At 39.2% G+C, this 21,014-nt stretch overlaps 1 protein-coding gene across 1 annotated transcript in view; it reads left to right on the forward strand.

Moving 5' to 3' along the window:
- The window catches only part of si:ch211-262h13.5 (uncharacterized protein LOC571127 homolog), a 60,655-nt gene extending 41,167 nt beyond the window's left edge, over positions 1-19,488 (forward strand). The window contains exons 4-9 of the mRNA XM_060834428.1: positions 877-987; positions 3,375-3,462; positions 11,213-11,379; positions 14,115-14,210; positions 17,635-17,721; positions 19,156-19,488. Of these exons, the coding sequence (XP_060690411.1) occupies positions 877-987; positions 3,375-3,462; positions 11,213-11,379; positions 14,115-14,210; positions 17,635-17,721; positions 19,156-19,488 (882 nt within the window). The remainder of the gene's footprint in view (positions 1-876; positions 988-3,374; positions 3,463-11,212; positions 11,380-14,114; positions 14,211-17,634; positions 17,722-19,155) is intronic.
- Positions 19,489-21,014: the final 1,526 nt, after the last annotated feature.

Raw genomic sequence — 21,014 nt, forward strand, 5'->3', positions numbered from 1 at the left:
GCAATTTTGGAAGTACACCAATTTTTCCCTCCCATTGATTTGAATGATTTCAGCTTCCAACTAGTGTTAACCAGTCCCTTGAATTCTAGTGGAAGAGTTGGGAAAGGTCATTCAAATACAGAGTCATCCTGCAGATTAATACTCAGAAGACAGTGGGAGTCTCTAGCCATGTAGTAATGTATTGGCCTGAATCCCTCAGTCTTCAGTGCTGTCCTTTGTCCTATGTATATATTTTGCTGAAACATTTCTGTCCCTGCATCAATGTTCCTTTCTACCATGGTTTCCCTGGGTGACAGTGTCATTTTGTGCTATCTAGCTTCTAATTTCTTACTTCATCAAAGTTTTCCCTCATTCAGAGAAGCAGATTTGGTGACACACAATGAGCTGCTGACAATATAGACCTTGTGGTTCACCTGTGATGAATGTTTTCTTTCTGCTGGAGTCTAAAATGGTCTTGTTGCTACTTTAAGCAACTCTGTCTCTGCATCAGCCAGCTGCTTTTGTTTCCTGCCTGCTTTTTAATATGTATTCTGAGTCTGTCAAGTGGAAGACAGACTCTCACCCGACTCTTAGATCTGCAGTTACAGAGGTCAGTGTGCTTTTGCTTCATAGCAAGGCCTGAGTTTAGGTGGGGTGGCTGATCATCCAGCAGTAAAAACAAAACAGCTGAAATGAGGAAAAAGTGAGTGAGCCACTTGTAAATAATGAAATGTAACGTGGAATATCTGAACTATTTTTATCAATGTTCTTGAACAAACTAAATTATATAAGTACTTGTACTCTTCCACAGTGAATTATTCTACAATGCACAGTAATCTGAAAACACTTTAACATCCTTATTCCATGTTAAATATGAAACAAATATTTTCTTTACAGGCAAATGGGACCAGCACCTATTTTTTGGACATTGATCTTCGAGAGACAAAGTGCCATGTGCTGAACCCAAAGGCACTTAATGATTGTGAAATCCGATCGTTCAAGGAAACTGTGAGTATTCTTCCCATAAACACAAATCAAAGGATCAAAGTGTTACATAAAATTTTAGAAATGTATAACTTACATGATGTGGATTGCTCTGGGGAAATGGTTATTGGATTGCAAGCAAGATGGGGAGAGGGCTCTTCTTTCTCTGTGATTGAACTATGGGAAGCCCCAAATGGAAAATTCCCACTGGGCAAATACAATCGAGAAAAAAATAGACAAGTCGTTCACTAAAACCTTTTTTAGATCTCTCACTCTGTATCTGATGTATCATCCAGTTTAAAATAAATTGTTTCATACTGATGTTAAAGTTATGCTAGTCATAGCACATCTAATTTACAATGTCCAATATAAGCAAAAGGTTAGAAAAACATCCAGAGTATGTTCAAAGGCCATTGAATTACCAGCCTTTGCAAAACAGAATGGAGCAGGGTAAAGATAGTATGGGGAGTGAAGATGAATTATTTTCTTGATGATAAAAATTGGGATTGATAACAGCAAGAAGCTTAAGAAGTCATGGCACCATCATTTAAACTTATGTTGTGATTTCTGGCCAACCCGATCAGAAATTTAACGAGGTGGCAACACTTACATGCAATGGGAATGCAAAAACAGGAGCTAAATATATTATAAATAGGGATACGAATAGGGATCAAATGATACTTAGCTTCCAGCATTTAGTATGTTTTAAGGTCAGAAATAAAGGATGTGAACTTGCAGTCTAGCCAGCAATTGTAAGCAAGGAAATCACTTACCAAAAGCTAGGATCTGATTCCAACAAGATCATACCCTGTTTTAAGCTGATTTCATTGTTTTGATGAGCAGAAGGTGATTCCTTCCCTGCTATTCTTCACATACATTCATCTGGAGTGACTTGGCTATTCATGCAAATGTTGGCTCTGGGTTCTTGCAAGGCAGAATTCTTCCCAATTGAGAACTGATGTGAACTCTGCTAAAAGTCAGCTAAGGCCCAAAATCAAGCAGGGATTAATTATTTTAATTTACCAGGGTGGGCTTTTTTAGCAGCTCAAGGTGATTTCATTTTTACTTGAGGTGAGAACCTCTAAATCATCATTGTAGGTAGCAGTGGTCAACCCCAAAGATATAAAGCACTTTCTCTGTTAGAATTTGGAATAGGGCCTGCACCTTGTACAAGCTAGATAAGGGAACAGGACACACTGGTGCTCATATTGTTCAACAGACAAGCTTTGATATCGCATGTTAAAGGACAATGAACATTCATGAAGAATATAGTTGAGTTTTTGCTTTGTAGAAAGTATGTGGGCCAAATGTTCCAATAAAAGTTGGATTCAAAGTTATATGCATACCTTTCAATGTCTTCAGTGCTGGAGATTCCTGGATAGGGGCCTCCTGATATGAATATGTCTAAGTATTTACAAATCTAGCAGTGATGAAAACTTTCCTAGAAACCATGTCTGATTTTTGCAGCAGTCAATGTGCAGTGTTGAGTACCTGAGATGTCCAGCCACTCACTCTGACAGTGAAAGGCCACATATATAAAGTTAAATTTGAGGTCAGGGTAGCAATTATTTAAGGCATTAGGGTGTTAAATGAGTGAGAGTTTAGGGTACCAGGTGTGTGAAGGCTATAGTGTCCCAGGTTGGTGAGGTTGGATGGGTAGGATGCGATTTGCAATGGTTTAGCATGTCAGATACATGAAGGAGGGCTGTGAAGCAGGTGAGTAGTATGCTAGGTGTTTGAGGGTCACTGCTGTATGAGTGGGGTGCCATGTGGATGAGTGCGTAGGATGCCAGACTGGTGCGATTCCAGTTGGGTGATATAGGTAGGGTCTCAGGTGCACAGGATGCCAGAGTGCCAGGTAAGTGAATGAGTGCTGGAGTAGGTTTGGAGGTGTCAGGTCCAGCAGCCTGGGAGAGTATTGCCAAGAGTCTCCAGGGTGTGCAAGGGGTCAGGGGAGATGTTGATCCACTCTCAGCTGCCTCTTTCCTCCACATGAATCAATAAGCTGATATTGCTGCTGTTGTGGCAACAGCAAATGGTTTATTATCAGACATCAACATTGAAAAACAGAACAATAAGGAAAATCCATACACAATATTCCTGTGTCTAAAATCTGTGTAACGTTAGCATGCAAACATTATATATGTGAATATTAAAATTCTTTGCTGGTTGGCAACACCTTTATTAATATACCAGATGTAGAAATACCAAATGAACTGGTTAAATATTCATATGCTAATCCTTAAAATTCTAATTTATAACCTTAGCTGTTAACGTAAGACTCACAACCCAATTACCCTGAGATAATCTAACATCATGGACATTCCCAGTAATTCACCAAGTGGTTTATTTAATATATTCTACACCCATTTAAAATAACTAAACCCATTTTGTTTTCATTGTCACCTTAGAAAGTCGAAGGGGATTGTAAGGTGCTCATCGAGACCAAGCCTGGAGTTCCTGGTCACGTGAAAGGCTACAAGTGTGAAATATCTCCAGGTATTTACTTTTTGCTGAATTGACACGTGATCATACAATTGAGAACTGTGTTGTGCTGCAAGAAAAAAAAACATGCGGCTATATGTCAAATATAAGTTTGTTTTTCTTAGTGAGAGGTTACCAGTTGCAAGATAGTAGGCTACAAATTCTTGATGATTTTATGAACTGAATTTTGATTTAGGTTTTTGATGGTTAAAAAGAAAACTGCTTAATTTTACTGACTTTAGTAGGTGTGCTGAAGTGTACAGGTTAATTCTTACGGGATGAGTGTTGTAATGACACGACAATAGAAAATGTCCTCATAATCAGCTTTGAACTGGAATTCAGAGTCATTTATAAAGCTGAAATAGTGTAGGGAGGCCAGGACATCTGATAATCGGACAATATTGCTGGGGAATGGAATACAGCAGAGTAAGGAAACCCAGGTTTACTGATCAGAAACTGGATGTCCTTGTGGAAGCAGTCAGGGAGAGGAGCAACATTCTGTATGAGATTACTGGCCATTGCACTCCCTCAGACATATCTGATGCAACAAAATTGTGTAGAAATGCTACAGTCAATGAGTGCATTGCCCATGATCTGCAAGATTTGAAAAGCCAACAGGAAGATTGGCCTGACCTGTAAGAAATTTGATAAGGTAAGGCAACAATACTGAGCTAAACCACAAACCATGCCCCAAACACATGTGCAAGAAAGTCATGTGCTAACAATGTGATCCCTTAATGAGAGAAGCTGCGTTAAGTAACTCTACCATAAACATTTTGTTTGAATGAAGGTCCTTAGGGCACATTTTGTAATTCCAGTTGGGGAAATACATGTCAATCTGTAAGCATAGCAATAATCTTTAAAGGATTTCACACAACAAATATATATATCCCCAAATTATTGGATTCAGCATTGTTTAAAAATTCGCACAAGTTTACGGCATTTCAATTTTCTCTACTGTCATACTGTACCACTATGCTTTTAATTGGCAAGAAAAGGCATGACTAAGAGTTAACAAATGATTAAACTCCTGATTCCACCCTAGAAATCATTGCAAGCAGTGCATTGAGGAGATGCAGTATAACTGGAAGCTTTCCTTGATTTCAGGGTTTGTGTCATACTGTTCAGGATATGTAATGTCATTCTGCTAACCAATTATCATCACTGGCAGATTCAATGGGAACATTATATTTGGGAGTAGTACTCAAAGATGGCTGTTTGTAACAACATGTTAACATCTTGCTCTCTTCTTTCTTAGGATGCATTTCAAACTGCTGTCACTGCCAGTATCTCTGAGCAAGTCAGTGTCTAATGGCATCATTACCACCTCTGCTAATCACCAACTCATCTGCACAAACCATTGAGGATCTAGATAGCGAGATGGAGAGGTAATGCAGTTGAGTTGCAGGGCTGGTGAGGAAAAGCAAAGTGGTAAAAGCTGCTGAAGGCCAAACCTCTGATAGACAAAGCTCTAGAATGGTCTTGGCCTCAATTCCTCAGGATTTTTGGCATTATTAAGTTTGGTCAGAAAGGAGTTTTGAGTAGGATCAATATAAGTCACTTATGTTGATGTAACTCACACGCTTAAAAATCTGTGAAACAAAATGGAGATGTCTTCTACCTCCAATCACTCAGAGCAGCTGTAGAATTTGTCTGAGAGCCTATCACAGTTCTTGAGGCATCTGCAGCAGGATCCCGGGTAGCTTACGTTACTGACATAGAAGCTGCATCTATTGTCAATCTTTCACAGCCATTTTAGAAGTCTTGGCCTTCAATCTTAAGGATCCTGGCATGTTGCACAGAAACAACATTGAGACAGAGATTCATGGACTCCTCAGTAATCCAAAGTTCTGTTCTCAAACAGATCAGTGGACAAACTGAGGGATTAACCTGCAGCAGAAGCAGGCTTGGAGTGAAGCAGACAATTTCACATCCAGTCCACCAAGCATCAATTCACAAGTGATGGTACATTGGCAGAAAGTTAGCAATTCAGTTGCCACAACTTTGAACATGATTAATTCAGATCACACTCATTACAACACAAATCACAAGGAGATATAAGACTTCCAGAATTTCTCCCTATAGCCAACTTCATACACTATTAACATTTCATTTGTTCATATGCTCTATGATGCACATTTAGATGTGACCAACCAATTGTAACCACACACACAAAAATGAAGTAACGCATGAAATCATGCTAGCAAAATTCTCTGAATTGCACAGTGGATTAAATACTTATGATGTGCTGAATTGAACATAAGATAGTGTACTTCATTGTGGTTGTTTATAGTGATGCATGAAATGAGCAAAAGCTGACATTATAAGGTATTTGACATGATAAGATATCTTGTTCATTGCTAGTTTAGCAGCTCATTGTAAACTTTACCCTTTTAATTTACTAAGGCTTTGACATCTAGTTCTTGCATTTGCTTGTCTGAAACAATTATTCATCAGATCCTTGCCTGGGGCTTTATTATGCAGGTACTCCATGATTAATCAGACTTTTGAAGATACACTTTAACATTCTAAAGTTACAATCAATAGACTTTTTGATTGGAGCTCCCTTCATGCTCACTGGATGAGTGTAATGAGCCTTGGTTACAGTAGGACAATATTTCAATATATTTTCTCTTCAAATAAAGTTAGCTTGGACCTATAGATCAGTTCGTTACCAGATTAGGGCATCACTGGCTAGGCTAGCATTTATTGTTTGTCCCTAATTGCGCAGAGGGCAGTTAATTACTTTGCTGTGGATCTGCAGTCACAGGTAGGCCAGACCAGGTAAGGATGGCAGTTTCCTTCCCTGAAGGGCATTAGTTAAGCAGATGGGTTTTTCTGACAATCGTCAGTGCATTCACAGTCTTCATTAAATTCTTAATTGTAGATTTTTAATTGCATTCTAATTCCACCATACAGATACTCAAAATGGGGTCCCAGAACATTCCCTGGGTCTCAAGATTAATAGTCCAGTGATAATACCACTAGGTCATTGCCTCCCCAGATGATTCCATAAAATGAAGGTGTTATCGATTCAACTTGGAAAATATCTCTTGACATATCGAAACCAAAAGCAAAATACTATGGGTACAGGATATCTGAAACATAAACAGGAATCACAAAATGCTGGAAAGGCAGCATCTGGAAAAGATGCCTCCAGGTTGATTAATATTTCTATCATTTTTGTTTTTGTTTTGTTGGCATTATTTCATGCTTCTGGCTGGCATTTAAAAGAATGGATTTTTTTCATAGATGTCATATGTTTTTTCATATGTTGCCAGCAGAATTATAACATAACTTTAGTCATTGATCTCTAGGAAACTGGCTGACTTGTCCAATTACGTTGTCTTATGATGCTGTTATTGAACAGGAAATGTTGTAATTGCTGACCATGTTTAATAATACATACAAATTCCTGAATAGTGCTTTAGCTAACATTTCAAATAAACCTGTCCATATTCGGGTGAAACAGTGGTTGGCACTGCTGCCTCACAGCACCAGTGACCTGGGTTCCATTCCAGCATTGTGCAGCTGTCTGTGTGGAGTTTGCACGTTCTCCCTGTGTCTGTGTGGGTTTCCTCCACATGCTCCCACAATCCAAAGATGTACAGGTTAGGTGGATTAGCCATGGTAAAATGGGGTCTGGGTTTGGGTGGGATGCCGTTTGGAGGGTCAGTGCAAACTTAGTGAGCCAAATGGCATTGTTCTATGCTGTAGGGATTCTATATTCAATAAGGAGTCAGGCGCATCAAAACTGAGAACCATGTGATGACTTTGGCAGTTAACTGCTTTCTAGACATTTGGATGTTTCACTTCCTGGAAGGGATTGTCAGGATCTTTCACAGCTTCTTTGATAAATTCAGCTGCAAATGTGTTGCTGGTCAAAGCACAGCAGGCCAGGCAGCATCTCAGGAATAGAGAATTCGACGTTTCGAGCATAAGCCCTTCAGCCAACTTAGACTGAATAAAATTCTATTATTTCCATTCTCTTTGCCTGTGATGATAGATCCAGTTTATTGCTTAACTGCCTTTTGTATCTTTTGTTGTTCCTTCTCCTCCAACTACAGTCCTAGTAGAATATTCTGAAAATGAGGAATGGGGACTTTCTATCGGAGTATCTTCACTCCATGGATCATATTGGTTTGTGATGAGAAACCACCTCCTCATCACTTTGCCCAATGGCAAATAGGAATAGCAGTAAATATTGATGTTACTGACAATGTGCATTTTCCAAGAATAAACTTTTTTTAGTCAATAGAAGTCTAAATTTTTATGAAATGTTCTGTTGAAAAGTGCATGTGTATAGACAGAGTTGGATCTGCTAATTCTTCCTCCCATGAGCAAAAGAACCTCCCAATCTTACTGTTCAGACACAAGTGTGAAGGTTGATGATGCGATGCTATTATGAGTCCTTCATAACTTCCCTTTGTATCCACTTTTTCAAGAATACTGATTGGAAGTCAAAAGAGTCTATAGTGCTATTAGTTGTTAAACATTAGAGAACCAAATCTGTCATCTAGCCTTAATGATCAATGATCAAAATCCAAATCTGGTTGGCGAAAATAATTATTGGGTTAGATTTTTGACTTTGCCACTAGACTGAAACATGAAGGAACATTTATTATCGCCTTTATGGAAAAATAAAAATATTGCTGATGCTGGAAATTTGAAATGGGAGCAAAAGTGTTGGAAAAGTAACTCTTCCACAGGTGCTTAGTTGTTTTGCATTTCCATCTTGCCAACATAGTGACCTTTCTGTCCTTACCCTGATCCAGTGTTTCACTCTACAGCATTCTGGACTCAATGTCGAGTCTAATAATTTGAGATCAGAATCACTGCTTCTGTCTTCTTTTGTGTGTTTTTTTTCGTTTTCTTTGTTTTGCTGGATTGATCTTGTCGTGTTTGTTTACTTTCCTTCATGTTATTAAAACCCTTTTATGTAAAGGTATTTGCTTCATCTGGACTTAAGTCTTTTTAAAATTTACTCTCCCAATTGCCACACTTTTTGGTTGTTGCATCATGAAATCTCTTTATTAATTTAACTGGCCTCCATCCAATCATGGAACTACTCATAATTGTTCCTCCTGCCTCTTCTCCCACTTCCACTGACTTGAAAACTCTTACATTTCTATCTTCCTCTAAATCTAAATAAAATGTGGTTAACCTGAAACATTAACTCTGTTTCTTTCCACAGATGCTTCCTGAGCTCTTTTGTCTTTATCCAAACCCCTCATTTTAATTGCTTTGACTGCTGGGTGTGAAGTGTGGACGGTGACCTTTTAAAAGCACTTAAAACCGTACATTGCTTTTGAGTCTTCACTGCCTGTCCCTTACAGCCCCAAATAACAATTACTTTTGAAGTTATTCAAGAAAGAGGGTGTCTCTTCAGGTGAATAGATCTGAAACAGTTCAAATAAATTAACTGAGGATATGATTTGGAGATGTCGATGTTGGACTGGGGTCTACAAAGTTAAAAGTCACACAAGACCAGGTTATAGTCCAACAGGTTTAATTGGAAGCACTAGCTTTCGGAGCACTGTTCCTTCATCAGGTGGTTGTCAACCTGAGGGAGCGGCGTTCCAAAAGCTAGTGCTTCCAATTAAACCTGTTAGACTATGACCTGGTCTTGTGTGATTTTTAACTGAGGATATACTTCTAAAGATCCATGGGCAGCTAGTCGTGAAACAACTGCTCAGAAAGATTTATGTTTGATAAAATGCTGGTGAATGAATCTAAACCTAATTTTATTGAAATAATATTTACACAATGATTGCTGTTGAGAAAAGTTATTGAAACATGAGAAAATATTTTAAACATACTGAGATAGGGAAACTTAAAAATCATATAATACTAGATTATAGTCCAACAGGTTTAATTGGAAGCACGAGCTTTCGGAGCGTCGCTCCTTCATCAGGTGGTTGTGGAGGACACAATTGTAAGACATAGAATGTATAGCAAAAATTTACAGTGTGATGTAACTGAAATTGTACATTGAAAAATACCTTGCTTGTTTGCTGAGTCTCTCACTCATTGGAATGACCATGTTAGTTTCATTTCTTTCACATGTAAATCACAAAATTTTTTTAAAAAGTTACATTCTCAGGATAACTGTAACAATTGGTGTCAGCTAGATAAGATGTTGAAGGTGTTAGCCCCTGTGTTCCCTGTCTGTGCCATAATGTTTAGTCTGATTCTCATCTAAAAAGTGAGTTAACAGTCTTACATGGATTCATGCAGTTTTTGAGCAAAGTACAATGCAACTCTGCAAGTACAAATTCATCCCACAAACTTAAATGTGTATCTGTGCATGTGGGTTTTTGTATGAGTGTGTGTGTGTGTATGTGTGTCTGTCTGTCTGTCTGCCTGGGGTGGGGGTTGTGAGTGTGAGAGAGAAGTGTATATATGTGTGTGTGAGTGCAAAGTGTCTAAGTAAGTCTGTGAGAGGATGCATATGTGAGTGTGGGAGTGTGTGTGTCTGTAGGAGTGTGTGTTTGTGTCTGGAGTTGGGTGATGCGAGTGTCAGTGAGAGAGAGTGTGTATGTGTGTGAGTGTAAAGTTGTCTAAGTCTGTGAGAAGATAAGTGTAAGAGTGTGAGAGTAGGTAGGGAAATGTGTTATCTAATGTGAAGCTAACCTACAAAGATCAGGAGGGTACCATATTCAATTGCTACTGTAGATTTTGTTATCTGATCTCATTTGGGCTTGGAAACAGGAATTACTTGAGCTCAGTAATGAGTATGGAAAGAGTCTTCCACTCTTTTGCTGACTCATCCCAGTGAAAGTATCAGTTCTCAGCCGATGTGAGTCAGAGTCATAGAGGTTTACAGCACAGAAAAAAGTCCCTTCAGCTCATCAAGGCTGCACCAGTCCAAAACAACCATCTAACTATTCTGATCCCATTTTCCAGCACTTGGCCCATAGCCTTTATGCCTTGGATTTGTGCATCTAAATTTTCTCAAATGTGCAAGGTTTTCTGCCACCATCACCCTACCGCAGTGAATTCCAGATTCTCATCATCTTCTTGGTGAAAATAAAAGTCCTCGCATCCCCTCTGAACCTCCGACCCCTTACTTTAAATTTATGTCCTCCTGATCATTGATCCTTGTTCGAAGGGAAAAAGTTCCTTCCTGTCTCGGCTACCGTTGCACTTTATATTTTTATATATCTCAATCATACTCCTCTCAGTCTCCTCTGCTCTAAGGAAAACAGACCCAGTCTATGCAGCCTTGCTTCGTAACTAAAACTCTCCAGCCCAAACAACACTCTCTCTAATGCAATCACATCCCTCCTATAATATCGATTGCAGAACTGCACACAATACTCTAGCGGTAGCCTAACCAACTTTTTAAACAGTTCTAGCATAACCTCCCTACTCTTAAATTCTGTGCCTCAACTAATAAAGGCAAGTATTCCATATGCCTTCCTAAGCACTTTATCTATCTGTCCCACCACCTTAAGGGATCGGTGGACATGCACACCAAGATCCATCTGATCCTCAGTTCTTCCTAGGGCCCTATTGAATTCCATTTACCACAAATCAGTCCATCTGACCAGCCCATCTATATCCCCCTGCATTCTAAAGCAAAATCCAAAGTGATGATAAATCGCTTGTCCCACAACCTGTTTGCCTTAATGACGTTAATTCTTAAGACTGACTCTTTGGAAGAGGTACTGAATGATCACGATATGAAGTCATGGTACCACTCTCTTTAGTGATTGTAACAAAAAAAGACCAAGTTAAATATAAATCTTGTAATGTTTTGCAGATTCAGCACATGATGTTGCCGAAAAATGTCCTGACTGTGCACACCTAATACTTATAAATAGCACTGCAGCTCAACATGCCGCGGAGGTTTCACTTAATAAATTCAATCAAGAGAGCAACCATCAACACAAATTTATACTTCATGAAATAACACGAGCTTCGTCAAAGGTTAGTTAACAGTTTGATTTTTTTTGTTCAGTACCTTTTATCTTTAGATCGCCAAGTTTCACATGTTTACTGCTGGAAAATTAAATATAAGACCCATGAGACCAATGCAATCACTCCAATAAGGCCAACCACAAGGAGATTCTGTTAACACTGAAATATCCTCTTGATTTTAATTTCCATTAGCCTTCATAAAGATGGATTGGCATAGATTAGATTATAAATTGCATTGAATGGGAACTGCACCTATCGCACACAAAAAAATGCACTTCTGAAGTTCATGGGCTCTCTGTGAGAAACTCTTGCATAACACAAAATTTCTTATTAGAGACAACAGGTTGGCAAATAAGGCAAATAAGAGTTTGCCACATCCTAATTAATGCTTATCTCTCATCAGTAGCTGGAGATGTTCAAGAATGATCTATAATTTTCAGGTACTACTTAAAGTGATAATATGTCCTACCTTCACTCCAGGAACTAACAATGTTACTGAGACAGTGTTAAGTTATTGCATGCTTTAGTGAAAGTGTAACCCATGAGGCATTGTACCGTTCTATTCTGTCTCCATTTTAAAGTTTGTAAATAGAATAAACTAATATTTGGCAAAAGCAGCAGTATATTAATATTTAACAGTTAAACTTTTATTTGAATCATTACTGCAACTTCAAATGCAGATTTTTAAGGAGCACTCCTTCAGAATAAATAATAAACAGCTAATAGAGTACAGAATGAATTTTTAACTTGTTGCCCAGGAATAAAACTGACATTGCATTCCAATGGAAATGACGATCCCATAGTTTCTGTAAGGGACAGCCAATCCTCAAAGTCAGTTTTACATTTGGGCAGCAAGTGAATACTCTATCACTGTGGTCCAAGATTATCTGGTTTTGGTATTGGAATGACTCAACAGAGCCCAGTATCCCTTCACCGGGTCACCCTTTATTTACACATGGAGAGTCGTTGACACTGATCCAGCTTCCTCAGAACCAGCTCTTAGAGTGAGCAAAATCTCTGACACTCTTGTTTTTATCTGTCAGCCAAATTCCCTGATTGGGGCTATTATCTGGTCCAACCAGGGAACCCATTTGCTATGAGGTCCACTCTGCTGACTTTGTTACAATCACTGCAGTTTGATCTGAAGCAAGAACATCTCAGCTTACCCACATCTCCAGGACAAGTGGAAAATGGTTCAGTTAAAGCTTCTTTTCCTGATTACCACTTTGTGGTTCCTATTGGAAATTGCCAATGTGTGAATGGGTTTCAACTCTGATAATGTAATTCCCCATCATGATTAAATTGCTTGCACATTTTTGAGGCACTGAAGGCAATAAAAACTCATGGAACTGTACACAGGACAGGTACCTGCTTTCAGAAAAGGAGACTTAAGACCATAAAGCCATAAAATCGTAAAACCATAAGAAATAGGAACAGGAGTAGGCCATTTGGCCCTTTGAGCCTTCTGTACCATTCAATCAGATCAAGGCTAATCCACAATTCCTCACATCCACTTCCCTGCCACTTCTCCATAACCTTTGACCACCCACACTACTGAACAAGAATCTATCGAAAAAAAGAGCAAAGAACTGTAGATGTTGGAAATCTGAAACGGAAACAGAAATGGCTGAAGAAACTTAGTAAGTTTGGCAGCACCTATGGATAGAAAGCAGAGTTGACTCTTCTTTTGAATCTCTCAAGCATCTTCTTCAAGAACTGATCTATTTTAGCCTTGAATATACACAGGGACTCTTTTCATGCACAACTCTCTGTGGCAAGGAATTCCAAAGACACTCAACTATCTGAGAGAAGAAATTCCTCCTCATCTCAGTCTTAAATGAGCACCCCTTTATTCTGAGACTATTCCCACTGGTCTTATATTCTCCCATGAGGGGAAACATCCTTTCAGCATTTACCCTGTTAAGCTGCTTTTTGTTTTGATGAGATCACCTCTCATTCTTCTAAACTCATTATGTAGAGTCCCAACTTGTTTACTCTTTGGTCACAACACCTCCACATCCCTTCATATTAGGGGTCACCTTAGTGAACCTTCTCTGAACTGCCTCCTGTGAAATATCCTCCTTTTAAATAAGGAAACCTAAACTGTCCCCAATACTTAAAAGTGGTCACACCAGCACCAATGTGCTGTCATATACTCCAACCTCCTTGAAATAAGGACTAGCATTCTATTAAGCATCTTAGTTACCTGCTGCACCTGTGTGCTAACTTTTGGTGTTTTGTTTGAAATGTGGGACATTTACAAACATTGAGTAATCAGAACACCATGCATTTTATTGTGGGATATCAGCCTGAATTCATCCCAAACTGATACAAAAGGCCAATATGAAATTAATTCAGATGGTCCAGTGACTTTCTAATGTGTGTGAGATTATAGCATAATGTTTCTCATTATCCTTAGTTTAGCATTAACTGACAATGACTTGGGAATCTCATTAATGGAAATATCACTGTGCTAGTTTTTTTCTTTTGGGGAAATGATTGTTATTAGCTTAACATAGTCTTATCATTTCTTCCACTATTAACTAATGCAGTTCAATGGTATGGCTGAAGTTTCACAATCTCACCAATTTATCATGTTGTTTATTTGCAGGGCAGTGAACAAAGTATTTCAAATCTGTTTTGCTTTCAGCTGATCCTGGCAAGATTTTGAATCTGCAAATTCGTGAAAAACAAATTGATTCATATAAACATTTCCTAAGAACATTTTTGTGATTATGTTTCAGGGACTGGGGACTCCGCTGTTGGTGGAATATGTCATTCGGGAGACACCCTGTCTGAAGAACAGTGAGATATGTCCACTGATTGCCCTTGTAAATCCTGTGAGTATTTTGCAGCCAAAACAGTAAATAATGGAGATTGCGACACAGATTATAATCAAATCATAGTAGGTTGATAGTTTATAGGTAAAATAATAAAGGTATCTGGTGGGGCTTTGGTGGCAAAGTGGGAGTGTCCCAACCTAGAGATGTGTCACACAGGGTGGTTCATCTGTGGAATGAGCTGTCAGAGGAAGGGGTAGATGCAGGTACAGTTACAATATTTAAAAGACATTTGGATAGATATGTGAATAGGAAAGGTTTAGAGAGGTATGGACCAAATGCAGGCAAATGGGACTAGATTCAGTCGGGAACTTGGTTGCCATGGATAAGTTGAGCTGAAGGGTTGTTTCAATGCTGTATGACTTTGAGTCTCTGAGTCTTTATGGCCACTCCAGTTCAGTTTCTAGTCAGTAGTAATCCCTAATCCCCAGAATATTGATAGTTGATGCCTCATACTACATACTTATTATATTATGTTACTGATGAATCATCTGATTAAGAAATCACAGTCATTCCCATAGATAGGTATAGAGGGTAGGATTTATTTGCATTATTTTTGTACTACTCTGTGGAATTTCAGTGAAAGAGACCCAGCTAGAGTTGATTTTGAATTGACATTTGTAACTAATAAGGTTAGATCACATGAAATACAGGGAGAACTAGCCATTTAGACACAGAAGTGGCTTGAAGGTAGGATACAGACGGTGGTGGTGAAAGCTTGCTTTTTAGATTGGAGGCCTGTGACCAGTGGTGTGCCACAAGGATTAGTGCTCGGTCCATCACTTTTCATCATTTATGTAAATGATTTGGATGCGAACGTAGGAGAATTAGTTTGTAAGTTTGCAGATGACATCAAAATTGGAAGTGTAGTAGATAACAAAAGAGGATACCTCAGAACAGAACATGACCTTGCTCAGATGAGCCAATGGGCTGAGGAGTGGCAGCTGGATTTTAATTTAGATAAATGTGAAGTCCTGCACTTTGGAATGGCAAATCAGAGCAAGACTTATACAGTTAACAGTAAGGTCCTAAGGAGTGTTGCTGAACAAAGAGACCTTGGAATGAAGGTTCATAGTTCCTAGAAAGTAGAGACCCAAATAGACAGGATAGTAAAGAAAGCATTTGGTATGCTTGCCTTTATTGGTCAGTGCATTGAGGATAGGAGTTGGGAGGTCAAGAACCAAGAACAAAGAAGATCATAGCACAGGAACAGGCCCTTCGGCCCTCCAAGCCTGTGCTGATCCAAATGATCTTACTAAACCTGTTGCCTTCTTTCTAAGGGTCTGTATCCCTCTGTTCCCTGCCCATTCCTGTATCTATCTAAGTACATCTTAACTTACGCTCTTCCTTTAGGACCTCTCTCGCCTTTGTCCATGTGTATTCTAAAACTTAAGGAATTGTGATCACTATTCCCAAAGTAATCCACTACTGAAACTTCAACCACCTGGCTTGGCTCATTCCCCAACACCAGGTCCAGTTTAGCCCCTTTCCAAGTTGGATTATCTACATGCTGCTTACAAATTCTGCTCCATCTAAACCTCTAACATTAACTGAATCCTAGTCAATGTTGGGAAAATTAAAATCTCCTATCACCACCACCCTGTTGCTTCTACAACTTTCCATAATCTGTTTACCTATTTGTACCTCTTGCTGTTGGGAGGCTTATAGTACAGCCTCAACATTGTTACCGCACTCTTCCTATTTCTGAGCTCTGCCCATATTGTCTCACTGCTTGAGTCCTCCATAGTGCTCTCCTTCAGCACAGCTGTGATATCTTTTCTGACCAGTAATGCAACTCCTCTAACCCCTTTTACCACCCTCTCTTTCCCACCTGAAGCATCAATATCCTGAGGTATTCATTTGCCAATCATGCCCTTCCATCAAACAAGTCGCACATTCTTGCTGTACAGGACACTGGTTAGGCCCCTTGTGGAGTCCTGTGTTCAATTCTGGTCTCCTTGCTATAGCAAGAATGTTGTGAAACTTGAAGTGGTTCAGAAAAGATTTCCAAGAGTGTTGCCAGAGTTGGAGGATTTTGGTTTATACAGACAGGCTGATTAGACTGGGACTAGCTTCCTTGGAGTGTCAGAGGCTGAGGGATGACCTTAGTTTATAAGATCATGAGGGGCATGGTTAGAGTAAATAGATAAGGTATTTTCTGCAGAGTAGGGGAGTCTAAAACTAGAGAGCATAGGTTTAATGTGAGAGGGGAAAGATTTCAAAGGAACCTAAGGGACAACATTTTCATGCAGAGGGTGGTGCATGTATGGAATGAGCTGCCAGAGGAAATGACAGAACCTGTGGCAAGTACAAAATTTAATGGGTATATGAATAGGAAGGGTTTTGAGGGAGATGGGCCAAGTGCTGGCAAATGGGACTTGATTAATTTAGGATATCTGGTCCGCATGGATGAGTTGGAATGGAGGGTCTGTTTCCATTATGCCAGTTCGAATAATCTGTGAGTCTAAGTTTCAATTCACATTTGCAACAAGTGGTGAAATATATGAAAATAATTTTTCATGTTAAAATTAGAACTGGTCCATTTAATGATGAAGTTTGTAGTCATAGCGTCAGACAGCCATACAACATGGAAGCAGACCCTTCAGTCCAACCAGTCCACGCCAAACATATTCCCAAATTAAACTAGCCCCATCTGCCTGTTCCCGACCCTCTCACTCCAAACCTCTCCTATTCATCCACTTATCCAAATATCTTTTGAATATTGTAACTATGCCTGCATCCATCACTTCCTCAGGAAGTTCATTCCACTCATGTGCTGCCCTCTGTGTAAAAATATTGCCAGTCACATCTTTTTAAATCTCTCTTCCCTCAGTTTAAAATGTGCTGCCTAGTCTTGAAATCCTTCATTTAGGGAAAAGATAACCACCATAATTCCTAATTATGTCCCTCATGATTTTATAAACTTCTATAATGCCACCTCTCAACCTCCTGCACTCCAGTGAAAATTATCCCAGCCTATCCAGCCTTTCTTTACAACTCAAACCTTCCATATCCGGCAACATCCTGGTAAATTTCTTTCGAACCCTCTCCAGCTTCGTAACATTTTAGAAAACATTGTAAACGTTTCCTGGAGATTTTGACTGTTAAATCTGTGAAAAGCCCATGTAGTTTAGGATCAAGACAGTAGTATTATGATCACTTTGTCTGTAGTGGGTGACTTTCTCACATGAGCAAGAGTTGGATGCAGAATTAAAACATTGCTATCAAGAAATTCCAGTTCATGTTCCTTGCAAAAAAAGCCCTCTCCAACATCCTTGGACATAGAATTATCCCTCAGGTTTCAACATTCAGTTTTTTTAATCCTGGCTTAGCCCTGACCAGCATAAAGTTTGCAAAGTAAAAAACAAGTTAGCACTGTTAAACAACTGATGATTAAAGATTTTTCTGTTTTACTTTATTGTAGACTTATGGATTCTGTGTATCAACTGTCACTCCTGTCAATTCCACTCAAGAGACAATTGTCGAAACCTGTGAGCTCTTCCACACAAAGGTATTCCTTAACCTTGAGTGTTAAGCATATACTACCGATAGACACAGTATTACAGATATAGAGCCATATTTAAATCCAAATTATGTTATCTGCAGCAAAAGTGTTATCTATAATATTTGCCCCTATTTAACATTATTCATTGTACCCAAGTCATCACATGACAGAACAAATACACTGTACTTTGGAGCTGGTACAATACAGATAATTATCTCGTTACATAAAACATGTCACATGATCTATTGAGTAAATAATTCTATTAACGATTTAATTGAATTGATTGATTGAAATGATAAAAGATTTGATAAACCAGATACTGAGTAGATGTTTCCCCAGGGAATCCAAAAGAAGCGACACATGCTAAAAGCAAAAGCTAAGCCATTCAGGATGCACATGTGCTTAAGAATTAGTCAGGTGTTAAGTGAACTGAAATTCTCAACACTGAGACTGACAGATTCTGACCATGTTAGGTGAATAAAGGTTATGAATTAACACTGGGCAATTGGACTTCAGATACTTATTGGGCATAGTCATATTGAACACTAGAATAAGATCAAGAGATCACTGGGCTACTTGCCTATTCTAGAGGAGCAGATGATTGTCTCTTATTAAAAACCTTCTTATGAAAAGTCCAGAGGAAAAGCTGTTATAGCTGGGAGCCTGATCATTACAAAACAATCCTGGCTTGATATGGCCCCTTCCTCTTTTAACTGCTCTACTTCTATACAGGTTTTAGCAACCCTGCCACTAAATAATGCTGAGTTGTTCTAGGGTTCTGTACAAAGACACATTTGGAAAGTGATCTTCTGGTTTCAGGGAGTGGGCCATACATGACTCACAATTATTGGCTTCATCAGGACCAATTACAGATCAGACCAGAATATGGCATTCATGGCAGGCAGCTACAAGGGTGCTAAGCACCAGTTACCAAATTAATTCAGACATTTTATTTGAATTGACCATGCCAGTCAAGTTTTTTTCCCCAATAGGAGATTCATAGAATCATATATTTGACCACGAGGATGCAGGATAATGACAATCACTACAGAGGTTGAAGAGTAAACCACCCAGAAATCATAATTTATGTAAAGCTAGCCCATATTCTACCCAGGATGCTATCATTACACTTTTTGAAAAACTTAGAGTATCATAGCACCATGGAAGCCAGTCCTCCACAAAAGTGAATTCTCTATAATACATTATTTTTGACACTATTTCCATGTTAAAAAAAACTTGCATGTATGTGCTGTACATCATATATTTAAGTGACTCTTAAAACAATATTTGGACATTGAGAAAAATCATGTCAATATGGTGTTTCAAAAACTAAAATGCTCAAATTTTCTCAGTTCCTGACTCCATGAAAAATGAATGAGCTATGACATTTTTAAAAATAATTTAAGGCTACAATATAACTCAAATATTGTGACATTGCAGGCAACAGAGGCTGTTGCAACTGTAGCAGAACCAGAAGGGAAAGGTGATGCTGCACCCGTGGTTAAAGAGGAAGGAGGCAGCGCGGCTCCTAGTACTGGTACTGATGCTGATGACGGAGTAGAACATGTTTCTCCAGTTCCAAATCATGCAACTGCTTCTATCGTAGTAGAAAAATCTGACAGTATTCCTAAGCGGAAACGATCTATTAAAGACTCTTCAGAATCCTCTGAAGAAGCGCTTGCGAGCAGTGGGGCACAAATTATTCACTTCCCTGACCTACCTGAAGATCCAACAACATGCCCAACAATGCACAAGTACCCTGAGAATCAGTGAATAGATTTGATACCCTCTGTCATTCCATTCTTCGCAACATTGTGCAATATTTTCTAGATAGTTAATTAAATCAAAAGCAGAAAAATGTAACACAAGATTTACTGTATACCTTATGGAGAAATTTACAATAATAAAATCTTAATGTAAAATGTACATCGGGAAGCACAATTGAATTATGTGTCATAATGTAGCAGCATCATTTCAAAGACATCTAACCACTGTGGTTTTGTAAATCATTTTCTGTTATCTGATTTTGGTACATTTTATGCGCAATTAAATGTGTTTAGAATTGGCAAACCAATATTGTTTTATGCATTGTTGTGAAGTAAAAACCTCGCTGTCGTCATGAATATGCCAAGATGAAAGGGATGACTTTCATGGCATTGCGATGTGCCAGTGAAGTCCTCTAGAACTGGAGTCACTATAGGAGGGAAAAGGAAATGGGGCAGCCAAATTGTCGTTTGCGAGATCTTTCTGCAAACAATGTGCCAATGGTCAAATCATCTAATTTTTAGTGACACTGATTATGGATACAAATTGGTCAGGACACAGTAGCAGTTTTCCACCCTGCTTCAAAACTGTCTTAGGGAAGGTGTCAGCAGTGGGGACAGGATTTTGTGCCAAGCGTATGCAGGAGGAAGCAGATAATGGTGTCAACCCATGTGTAATATGGAATTGATGCCCTCTCTTAAATAACCATGGCAGAATATGTGTTCTTATAGGCTCATCCCCCCACAGTACTGGTTGACGTAAATACTAACGATATAGAGAGAAAAAGGTTCTGGTGAGCGAATGTGAGAAGCTGGGGGCAAAATTGGAAAGCAGATGAAGAAGGGAATTATCTTTGGTTTACTACTTGAGCCATGTGCTAGTTGTCACAGGTTCACAACAATTAAAGAGATAAATGTGTGGGTATCACAGAGATGTGGCTACCAGTGGATCAGGGCAAGGAACTAAATATCCAGAGATACGTGTCCTATCAAAAGGGCAGGCAAATGGTCAGAGCGGGTGGTGTTGCCATTTTGTTAAGAAATTAAATTTAATCATTAGTAAGAAGTGATGCAGAGTCAAAATCTTTGAGGGTGGAGTTGGGGAATTGCAAAGGGAAAAAGACCCTAATGGGAGTTATGTACAAGCCTCCTTGGTGTGGTCAGGATATGGGGCAGAACATAAATCAGGGACATAAAAAAATGCGTAAGAAAGTCACAATCACAATTAGAGTCAAAAAGTGTGGTGCTGGAAAAGCGGAAAAGCACAGCAGGTCAGGCAGCATCTGAGGAGCAAGAGAGTTGATAGTTTGGGTATAAGTCCTTCATCAGGAATATGGAGGGGGAAAGGGGCTGAGAGATAAATGGGGAGAGGGGGTGGGGCTGGGGGAAAGGTGGCCGGCAAGGTGATAGGTGGATGCATGTGTGGGGGGGGGGGGGGTAATAGTGATAGACTGGTGGGGAGGGTGGATTGGACAAGTGTGAAGGAAGATGGACAGGTAGGATAGGTCAAGAGGGCGGTGCTGAGTTGGAGGGTTG

Source organism: Hemiscyllium ocellatum, chromosome 13 (genome assembly GCF_020745735.1).
Source record: "Hemiscyllium ocellatum isolate sHemOce1 chromosome 13, sHemOce1.pat.X.cur, whole genome shotgun sequence".
Taxonomy (NCBI): Eukaryota; Metazoa; Chordata; class Chondrichthyes; order Orectolobiformes; family Hemiscylliidae; genus Hemiscyllium; species Hemiscyllium ocellatum.